General features: G+C 47.2%; 3 protein-coding genes across 3 annotated transcripts; 1 reads left to right on the top strand and 2 right to left on the bottom strand.

The window, feature by feature from the left end:
- Nucleotides 1-321: 321 nt before the first annotated feature.
- Nucleotides 322-4,154, bottom strand: I303_101551 (uncharacterized protein; the record flags this gene model as incomplete). The annotated part of the gene is made up of 15 exons (XM_065968365.1): nt 322-350; nt 428-502; nt 708-950; nt 1,138-1,535; nt 1,614-1,726; nt 1,808-1,911; nt 1,996-2,311; nt 2,386-2,511; nt 2,584-2,838; nt 2,943-3,052; nt 3,144-3,210; nt 3,298-3,478; nt 3,572-3,591; nt 3,666-3,709; nt 3,845-4,154. The coding sequence occupies 15 exons, from the start codon at nt 4,152-4,154 to the stop codon at nt 322-324; spliced, it is 2,391 nt and encodes a 796-aa protein (XP_065824437.1).
- A 759-nt stretch (nt 4,155-4,913) lies between these two features.
- Nucleotides 4,914-6,888, bottom strand: I303_101550 (uncharacterized protein; the record flags this gene model as incomplete). The annotated part of the gene is made up of 4 exons (XM_018405660.1): nt 4,914-5,033; nt 5,165-5,538; nt 5,617-5,834; nt 5,945-6,888. The coding sequence occupies 4 exons, from the start codon at nt 6,886-6,888 to the stop codon at nt 4,914-4,916; spliced, it is 1,656 nt and encodes a 551-aa protein (XP_018265941.1).
- Nucleotides 6,889-7,670: 782 nt separating this feature from the next.
- I303_101549 (uncharacterized protein) lies at nt 7,671-10,724 on the top strand (the record flags this gene model as incomplete). The annotated part of the gene is made up of 11 exons (XM_018405661.1): nt 7,671-7,854; nt 7,971-8,112; nt 8,195-8,291; nt 8,356-8,456; nt 8,533-8,664; nt 8,731-8,849; nt 8,913-9,347; nt 9,409-9,494; nt 9,554-9,686; nt 9,747-10,231; nt 10,368-10,724. 11 exons carry the CDS (start codon nt 7,671-7,673, stop codon nt 10,722-10,724), a joined length of 2,271 nt encoding a protein of 756 aa, XP_018265942.1.
- Between the last annotated feature and the right edge of the window lie 417 nt (nt 10,725-11,141).

Raw genomic sequence — 11,141 nt, 5'->3', positions numbered from 1 at the left:
TGCCGGAAGGTGAAGAAGACATGTCAAAAGCGACTCAAGTCGATGTCAATCAATACTATGCATAATTCATACAAATGTACCACGCCCCCCGCAATTACCTTTCCGTTACAAGTTTGGCGCTTTGCAAATACATCCAATGCCTGATATTCCGATGACAGGTATCTTACATACGATTCTCGACGTATTCCTCGTGTTTGCTTAACCAGATTCTGACTTACACCTACAATTGAGCATCCTTCTGCTCTACACCGCAGAACATGCTACTCCTGAAAAGATGCGCGTTGTTATCATGATGATCACTGGATCCGCCCTCGATCCGCGCTAGTATTCTGCAATCACCAATTGTTTACCTGAATAAATAGCACAGTCAGCTTCATTCTTTCACCCTGTGAGATAATACAAGATATGTGAAGGCTAAACAACTCACCAACAGTAGGTCTCCTCCTCCTTGCTTGAGGTAAGGCAGCTTGTACACCCACATCGAAGAATCCGAATCCGCCCACTAGACCTTGAAGTCAGCACAAGTCGTCACAAAAGCACAAAAGCACAAAAGCACAAAAGCACAAAAGCACAAAAGCACAAAAGCACAAAAGCACAAAAGCAAAACAGCAATATATCAATATATCAGAAATCAGTTGAGCGGGAGGAGGGAGAACACAAAAAAAAAACAAAGAGAACAGAGTTAGGGTGGATTCGTGGTAACTCACACAACTCATCTTCTTTTTCATCTTCATCACCATCCATCTCCACTTTCTTACCTGTCCTAGCGTCCCGCATTACTCCCGTATGATCCATGAACGCCTCGGGACGCTCGTTCGCCTCTTTCCACAATTGGATCAACATCTTCTGCACTTCCACCAAGTACGCTTGGAGCGTCTGGAGTAATCGGCGGGTCTGGAGGTGTTTCGAGGACATGCAAATTGAGATTCCTTCGTCTTTGATGATATACCCTGAAAGCCACGAAGCCATACGTGAGTGAGTGATATCGTCATGGTCAATAATGGTTTCCCCAAGATAAGCCTTAAGATAACGAGAGAAAACGAGATAAAACAGTCTATAATTCGCTTCTCTACAAAATGCCCGATATCAAGAAAATAAAGAAATGGGCAAACGGACAAAGCGAAGTCGATGACTCACCTATGCCGTAGCCCTCCGGAGTGACAGGCCCGAACCCAAACAACCTCAGAGCCGGATTGCCACAATTCGAAGTTGACAACACACTCGTTCCTAAGAGATTGTATCCTGGGTCCTTGAACAGCGCGGGAACTCTAGGTTTCTGATCTGGTGCAGGGATAGAATCACCATTCACACTGCCATTTCCCTCGCCACTCAGAACTGAGGTGTGAGTTTGTGGTGAGAAAATTATTGCTGATTGACTGTTTGGAGAGATCCTTCCCGTACTATCCCCGTTGGTCCCACTGCCATTGGTGTTGTATTTACCGCTTACTCCGTTGGTCGCTGAGCTACCTCGTGCTCTTGATGCGTGATACGCCTGAATATCCCTTTGAATCAAAGAGTACATTGCGTATAGATGTCTGATCCGGTCCGGTATCATCTCGATATTAGCTAAGTAACGTTTGATATGGTGAAGGCGCCACAAAAAAATTACTCACCTGTCTTGACCTAGACCTTGACTGCATTCCTTCGTCAATTGCGTATGTTTCTTGCATGCTGTTCTCAGCGTCTCGATCTTTTCATGGACCGATGCGTGATCCGAGCAGAATGCCTATATGTCAACCAAGTGAAATCAGTATAAACCGGTGTTCCAGACGAAGGTTCAGAGTAACGTCAGATCTGGATCGCTCACCTTGACAAACGCCACTGATTCCGGCTGAACCGTACGTATAGCTTCCGTCCGTCCATGCAGGAAAGCTTTCGTCATAGCTGGCTCGTAAGTACTTTCCACTCGACCTGCAGTGTAATCCCCCAACATCAGCCCAATTCGATCTACTAAGAGCGGATATGTCGGGCACGGGTTAAACGGAAAGGACTCACCATACAGACCGTAATACGCAGCTTGAAGAGCCATCTGCACGAATGCATCCGGACTGAATCCATGTCTCTTGATGAAATTACCTCCGTACCCCTTAAATTCCAACGCTTGACTATCGTTCTGACAGATCAAATCGCTTATCCTAGTTTCGGCGTATCGTATACCAGCTAACAAGTCAGGGGTGAGACGCCATTCAAGTTTCTTAGGTTGGAATTCGAAGTCTTCTTCTCCGTCTTCTTCCTTGGGTGGATTCTTGGCTGATTTGCAGAATGGTGATTGTTTGGATTTAAACAGGGAGGGTGTTGAGGGGTTGATAGTCTATCATATCGCTCCATTAATCAGCACCAACCCATGAACGGTATGTCTTTGACATACATGGAGGGTACACGTACCTTGGCAAACAGCAAGACCAATTCAGTATATACGTCCGCAGCATACCTTAGGACAGTATGACCGTCCACACCAGTATGTTCGAAATTGATACCAGCTTCTCCATTCGAGCAAACGATAATTTGTAACTGTGTCGACACACATTCGATTCAACCGAATCAGCCAATGTTGACTGCTCTGTAAACAGGTCGTCCACTTACTTTATCATACCATCTATTCGTACATGTTCCAGTTTGTACCCCTCCTTCGAGCTTATACCCACCACAGAGGAAATTCCCGCACAGCTCGGCCAGATCTTCCGGTCCCGCATCATCGAGGCAGACAACGAAGAGGGCAGACTCGACGACGGACAAACAGGAAGCGTTCAGTTTGTTGGATTTGATCAATTCCGCTCGAAGATGAGACCAGATTTTGCGCGATTCGGTACTTAGTATCCCTACTGAGTTGGCTGCGACCTATCAAACCAAATCCAAGGGTCCATCAATGACAAGGGCCTCAAGTCTCGCGAGGCTATTAGTCTCATGGATAATGAGGGGAGATCACAAGAAGCTTAACTTACAGATTGTACAGGCGTCTTATCTGCGTCTTTGACTATAGCTTCCAGATTACTCAGGATCTCCCGGTCAGTGAATATAGGTCGATTTTTCGAATCGAGACAGTCGAACCAATCTTATATGCAAAATCAGGAATCAGCTATCTTTTTAGTCTCATGCGGACATTTGCCTATGATAGACAATCCGTTTTGGTGCTGCACACTTACAGAATTGACCTCTTCGAAGCACTACGATATGTTTACTCTCCTCATGGACTTCCATCCTACAGCCGCGCTACGACAAGAAAGTGACCGACAATGGGTCAGCAGCGTTTGGTGCCATATGGAAGGGTGACGAATATGAGATGTAAAAAGGACTGACATCAGTAGGCACTCGACAAGCTCCAAAGAGTCTGCCATATTGACTCATGTCCAGCGGCGTACCTCTCACTGTGTCCGCTTGTAGATATCCATTACGCAGATCGTGGATGAATGAAAGGGAGGATAAGATCAGAGAAGCTGCTCGGGATAGTTGGGGATCACTTCGGGGCGTGACGTCGGATCTGATGTTGTCAGGTGGAGACCTTGGTCAGCTACATGGCTTGGAATGCGATTCCGGGGTTTGGACTGAGAGCTACTTCGTTGAACAAGCTCACGAAAGTACGAAGAAGGGGTTCTACATGTACAAGATTCACCTCCGTCAGTACGACAGCGGCACGCTTCAGCTTGTTAAGGCAGAGTATGACTGACCAGGCTTAGAACCACTGAATCTGAATGCGACAAATAGCTCTCGTCTATGACCCAGATGGCAGATCGCACAATTCACGAATTAGTAAACTCCACAACTCAGATTGAAATCATTCTGTCCGATCGTTGTAATCATAATACTCAAGATCTCAGTGTCTCGGCTGGATGGATGACTGACTCACACCAGAATTCCTCTATATAACTATCCTGCGTCCTCGCATATTCCTCCAACTTAGATTGCCACCTCTCCCCCTCTCCTCCAGGTATCAAGAACTCCTCGACTACCTCTTTTGTGCGTTCATGCTCCTCTGGAGTTTGAAGACCCTCCAATGCGCGGAGGTACCTGCTCAGACTGTCTTTCAGTGGCGGAATGGGTAATTTGGGTAAATCCGGAGTGAGTAATGCGGAAGACTTGGATCGTTGGGCTTGAGGATGAGGGATGGAAGGGGGTTTGGTAAGGGTGGTTTGGGAGGGAAGAGCGTCGTTTGACATATTGTGTTGGTGTTGGATCGTCGGGTTGTCGGGGGGTGGTGAGTGAGATGAAAGTGGAAGTGGGGAATGAAGTGTCGTATTCGGGAAGTGTAGCTTTGACTTTGGCTTTCGCTGAGACTGAGACTGAGTTAAGGCTGAGGCTGAGGTTGAGGCTGTATATTGGAGTGTGATGGTCTTCGAAAGAAGTGACTAAGATTATGTCTCCCTGCCGATATCGATGTTGCGTTGGAAGTACATATAGATGATAATGGAAGAGAAGAAGAACGACCTCCCCACTCTTCCCTCATAATGTCCGTCGTCTACTCCTATAGTCCGAGGCCGAGTGACGAGTCCAATGACATTCCTCCGGTTTTACTCTCTCCCTTTCAACCGGAATCACCGTCACCATATAAACCTCACCGGCTATCATCTCACCGAATCACCGGACATCATCCGAATAAACCCAATAGAACAAATAGCACTACATATATACATACACATCTAAATACTAATATAGTAGTTCATTCCATGCACAACGACCATTGGTCACTCGGAATAGGATATCATGAACAGGAAGGCACGCTCAACGCTCAAATCAACTAGTCGTTCTATGCGTTGAATTGAGGAAAGGCTACATGGTTAAGACTGACTATCTCTATCTAAGTATCACCATGACATGTCAAAGCCTCAGTACGAGTATAGCGTAAACTCATAATCCTCTATATGTCTTTGAATATTTCTCAATTACAGCCAGAAGCTAGGAGGCATTGTCGTGCCCTGCTATTGCACAGATTGAGCTTGAGAGATCGATTCCGACGGTATTTGCGATGGGTTCTCAGTCACAGATTGAGTGCCCGGCATATCCGCTAGAGTCGGTTTGAAGAACATCGTCGTGATGTACTGCAGCGTATCACACAGCACATAGCACAAATCAGCATAACAGATCCAGCTCCGATTGAGAACTCGTTGTGTCCAGTGAAAGTGACAGGGACAGCGACAGTGACAGGGGCAAGGAAAATGACCCAACCCACCTTCTTCCTGTATCTAGTAGTAGTCCCCACACCCAACGTTCCATTCCTTATAGCACTCGCCGTCAGATGATTGAGCACCACATGATTCGGCACAGCCAGTATAGAATTATCGTCCAGAGTCGCTGGGGCGGAATATCCGGTCTGCTGGGCCATCGACGGGTCATGCGAATCCCATAATCTCTTACTATCGTTATTAACGATCACTTTATCCAGTATCCTAGGCAAAGTCGGTGGGGGAGGGACGTTCGGTAGATAGGGTACTGATTTTAGGAAAGAACTGTATTCCTCCGGAGAGAAATGGGTGGGTAGTTCTTCGATATATTGATATAGCGTTAAAGCGGGTGGTATTGTTGTAGTCCATGCTGATTCGTCGACTACGTTGAATATACTCGATCAGCTGCACGCCCAACTCGGGAAAGCAACGAGCGTTGTGAAGATAATTAAGGACTCACCATTTTCCTCCTTGACAGCTGGTTTGGCATCCATAGCCCACTCGGCTCGCATCTCTTCCTCTGTTTTAGGCGTCTCTACCTCGATCCAATTGACCAAGGTACCGTCATCATCCACAGCAGTCGAGATCTGCTTTGAACATCGCCACGAGTCGTCGACTATGAATTTGAGTCTGTATTGGCCCGGCGGGAGTCGAAGGATGGTGTTGAAGTCGTGGGTACTGATTAGAAGCACCAAGTTAGCTACGTCGTTCAGAGGTAAGAATGAAGATGAGGCAGAGGGAAATTGGTGACGTATCCGGATAAGGGGGGAAAATGTAATCTCACTCACCTTCGATGTAGCTTGATCCTGCCTTTCCAATTATCAGCAAAATTACCAGTCACATAGACCGTCTTTCCTCCCCCGGTCCAATGCACAGGGACATTCACCATCCCATCGTCTACAGGTTGCAGCGGCTGCTCCCCCGCTGCAGCAGTTGTAGCTCCGGCATTTGGCGGTAGGGGTGTGGGAGCCTTTGTGGGCGGAGGAGGGGACAATCCGGTAGGTCTACTCGATCCTGATGGAGCGGGTAAGGGGAGATCTTTCCCTGGTATAGGTATGGGAATCGATTTAGCCGCTGCGGCATCTTGGGCTGCTGTAGTGGGGAAATACGGATTGGAGTCGTTCGCTTCTCGATCTCGATGTTGGATATTCGTATTTGGCATAGCTATCGGAGCTGATCTCGGAGGTGCAGAAACTGAAACATTGACATTGTTATCCAATTTTGACATTGCTCCGAGGGCGTTGGCATTAGTCAGAGGTGAAGCCCTTCCACCTAGGGTATGTTGCCATCTTTTCGTTGGTCCCGGTGCTGACGCCCCTGCGGCCGGAGGACCAGGTTGTGCGCTTCCGTGTACGGATGATTGGGGGGAGGTCTTGGATGAAGTTATGGCTGAGGTGGAAGGGGCGAGATGATGCGATGTATGCGTATGTGTAGTGGGCACGGGAGCTGCGGGGGTAAGGGCTGAAGGAGTGAAGGAGAGTTTGTTGAGGTCGGGAAGTTCGAGTGATTTGCGACGTCGAGGCGAGCCGCTCCGACCGCCTGAAGGAGATGTCGGGTTGGATGATTGGGGTGAGATGTGCGTGGGGCGTGAGGGCATAGGTAGTTTCAGATTAGGATGTCGGTGATGGTGATGATGTTGGTGGTGGGAAGAAGAAGAGGAGGATTCGTCATCTGGATGACGGTGATGGGGTGATGCTTGACCATGTTGATGTGATGAGGGTGTATTTCCCATGTTGTATGAGTGTTGCTGATAAGATTGTGATTGTGTCTAAGCGAAGTGTGTCGTGTTCTATGGTATGTTATGGGATCAGAATATGATACTATATGATACTACAATGTTCCACTTTCTCGTGCTGATCGTCTATCCGTCTGTCCTATCCAGCGAGATTGTCGCGTGTCACTTGGATTACCACTGTACACTGAAAAGAGGGTTATCTATGATGACACAAATAGGGTGGTTGCGGATGAGTTATTTACGAATCAGGATGCTTGTTGATGATAACGTCGCGATAAACTTGTGGAAAGATGCTATTTGTTCTGAATTCTGTATGAGTGGCGTTGACATCTACTCACTGAAGATGGTCTTGACTATGCTAGGGAGGATGTTGACGATGACAAAGGTGTAAAGTGCTTGTGAGTGATGTGAAACCAGGGTAGGCTATGGTGGTGATTCCGGGGTCAACCAAGTGCCGCCCGAGTATGTGTAAATTACTATATCAGGCAATTGTTGATAGATTCATGCCCCGCGTTATGCTAGGCCCCCCTTATCCTTTATCCTTTATGCTGCTGGCTGCAAGATAACTAAACGGCCTTGTCATCGCGTAATCCCATACATTCCCATCGTTCACATCCCATCAACATACATACTACTTCAAGATCGGAGACTGATCCCACAGCTGCTGTATTACACAACCTATCGCCGACTCCGAAGTTGCCCCTGTCTTGGACATCGACAACCACCTACCCGGTTTCAGTAGATCAGTAGATGCGTAGATAAGACCCTCAACGGCAATCATGGCAACTCGTCCAGCTCCCCCTGCGCCGGCAGGAGCAAGTGGCAGGCGACACAACTCGATGAACCAATCCATGGGCCATGGTCAATATCAACAACAGCAGAGCGTGCCTCGTCAGAAGCCTAGAGTGGGGCAATACATAATAGAGAGGACGCTGGGAACAGGTAGTTTCGGTAAAGTCAAATGTAAGTCAAGTCACCATCATCTCCAGCTTATCTAACCCTTCATCAAGCGTGACAATCATCTCCAAACATCGTGATCTGAGTAGTACTGACTCACCTTTCATGTGCCTATAATGCAGTGGCCACACATGCTATAACAGGACATCAAGTCGCTCTGAAGTTGATCAATCGAGCAAAGATAACGACTCCGGATATGAATGCTAGAGTCAAGAGAGAGATCCAGTATTTGAAAGTGCTACGACACCCGCATATCATTAAGCTGTAAGTGAAGTTCTGTCCTGCTCATCTGTTGCTCCCCTCTGTTTGGCACCTCTCAATGGGCTGACTTTAATTGCAAATACAGGTACGAAGTGATCACGACACCAACAGACGTTATCATGGTAATGGAATATGCAGGAGAAGAATTGTTCAACTATATCGTAGCTAAGGGCAAACATGGGGTAAGCTTGCGTTGCTGTTCTCATACTGATCAAAGGGTAAAGCTTATGGGACTTGTACGTACAGATGACCGAAGAGGAAGCAAGAAGGTTCTTCCAACAGATGATCTCAGCTATAGAATACTGTCATAGGCATCATATCGTTCATAGGGATTTGAAACCAGAGAAGTGAGTACCCTGTCGCTTTCCTTTTGTCTACTTTCATTGACCGAGAAGCATTGCTGAAGAAAGCCATTCGACCCAGCCTCTTCCTTGACTCAAGGAGGAATATCAAGATCGGTGATTTCGGTTTATCGAATCTGATGACGGACGGCGATTTCCTAAAGACAAGTTGCGGGAGTCCGAACTATGCTGCTCCAGAGGTTATATCCGGAAAGTATGTTGATTCGACTTCATGCAGCTTCAGGAGACGAGTATCGCACTAACTTCGCCTTCTTGGCAGGCTATATTCTGGTCCAGAGATCGATGTTTGGTCAGCTGGAGTGATCATGTATGTCTTGCTTTGTGGTAAATTACCATTCGACGATGAACATATTCCCACTCTATTCAAGAAGATAGAAAGTGAGTCGCAGTCCCTATCAACGAAATCTACGTTGAGCAGGCCAAGCTGACGAATCTGTCAAGATGGTGTCTTCCATATCCCATCGCACGTATCTGAACCCGCTCGACATCTCTTGAAAAGGATGTTAGAAGTCGATCCATTGAAACGCGCGACAATAGCTGAGATTCGACAAATGCCATTCTTCCAAGAGAACTTGCCCCGTTACCTAGAACCGCTGCCTGAGATGGACAGATACCCCGCCTTACCGATGGACGACATGACAACTCTGTTGCTCATCAATGAGGGTCAAGCTGATCCGAAGAAAGTCGCGGAGGCGAAAGGGATGGTATTCACGGAAGATTTGGGTATCATAGATCCGGATATAGTGGAAGAGCTCTTGGAAAAGATCTCGACGTACACCGAGCCGACGGTCTGGGATGCGTTACAAAGGGAAGGCGATAACCAGGTGAAGGTTGCATATCAGCTAGTCAGAGATCACAGGAGGATCTTGAAGGATTGTGAGTCATGCCTGTATTCAATGTCGGGTGATCTTGTGGCTGATTAGCGGATCTGATATAGCGTATGGGTTTGAGGAAGATGAAGATATGTCGGCAATGGAAGAATTCATGGCTTCCTCGCCGCCTGCCTGGAATGCCGATATACCTGTAAGTTGAACGTGCCAAAATTATGCATTTGACGAGCTCATGTTTGTATCATCGCACAGCCTCCCTCGTCTTTTGCGCAGAATGGTATAGATGAGCATCCAGATATAGATGAAGATGTCGATCTTGAAATACAGGATATACCGAACGCCCATTTTGACGTTCTTGACAGCAGTCTACCAGGATACATGACTCGTAAGTCCAGTCACTTTTTCTCGCTACAGAACCCTCATGCTGATGTTTGGACTTGCTAAGCTCCATCGTCGTCCGGTGCCTCAACAGCAATAGCGACCCCCGTATCAGAAGTCCCCCCGCCCGACCAATCCAAAGAGCAAGAAGCGGCCGAACAAGCTGCCCGAGCCTTACTGGCAAGCCAAATCCCTGATCCGCCTCAGAACCAAGCTAGGAGCAAGAGCATGTCGAAGCCCAAATGGCATTTCGGTATACGCTCGAGATCGCCCCCTATGGAAGTCATGTTGGAGATATACAAGACACTGAACGTGTTGGGCATGCAATGGAAATTGAAAGAGGATATAGCGTTACCTGAAATCGGTGGTGCGCCACCAGGAGGATATACCGAAGAAGTGGAAGCTGCTTTAGAACAGCATGCTGAGGCGAATAACGGCGAAAGACCTGTGATGGGTAAAAAGCCGCCTACGAAGAAAGAGATCATGGCGCAGGAGAAGATTGCTAGTGGGTTGTATCACGTTGAGACGAGGGCAAGGTATGGTGATGTGATTGTGAGTTAGCATTTCTATGTACCTTGGTTGTTGTTGTTTTTTTCACTCTGTGCATCTTGACCCGATCAGAATGTTTAAGGCTTTCCAAGCTCAACTCGATTTCGACTGTGCATGCTGACTCGCTCTCGCTTGATAGGTCCGAATGGATCTTCAGCTCTACAGAGTAGACGACCAACATTACCTTGTCGACTTCCGCAATTTGGGTTATTACATGGTCACTGAGAAAGAAAAAGATGTTCCGGACGTATCGCGGCCTGATGGAATTGAAATCGCTTCGATGTTATCAGGTAAAACCGGATCAACAATCACTTGCACTACCACTACCACTTCCAATTCCACATCGACATCGACTGGTATGGCCCCGGCTGCGGCTCCTACAAGATCATCTGGATTACCGAACAAAGAGAATGGATCGAGTATAGGTGGAGTCAGCGGACCGTTCCATTTCTTGGAGATGGCTTGTCAGTTGATTGCGGAACTTGCGAGTGGATAGCTGGATAGCTGGATAGCTGGATAGCTGGATAGCTGGATAGCTGGATAGCTGGATAGCTGGATAGCTGGATAGCTGGATAGCTGGATAGCTGGATAGCTGGATAGCTGGATAGCTGGATAGCTGGATAGCTGGATAGCTGGATAGCTGGATAGCTGGATAGCTGGATAGTCATTCTCACTTCCAGTGAAGAAATTGCGAGTACGATAAATACTCTGTAGGTTCCATTCGCGTATATAGTAATCTTACCTCCTTTATACCTTTCCATTGTACAGCTAAATTCTCAAATTCAAAGTGTTTCGACAACATGACTTGCCTTCAGGGTTCGCACCATTTGGTTTTTATCATGACTTATAGATGATGACGGTACAGTAGTAGTAATATCATGTAGCATGTTCACAGACCAGTTCGAGATTCAGT

The sequence above is a fragment of the Kwoniella dejecticola genome, chromosome 2 (genome assembly GCF_000512565.2).
Source record: "Kwoniella dejecticola CBS 10117 chromosome 2, complete sequence".
In the NCBI taxonomy this organism is placed as follows: domain Eukaryota; kingdom Fungi; phylum Basidiomycota; class Tremellomycetes; order Tremellales; family Cryptococcaceae; genus Kwoniella; species Kwoniella dejecticola.
Note: the sequence above shows the minus strand (reverse complement) of the source record. Positions and strands in the feature narration are given on the sequence as shown.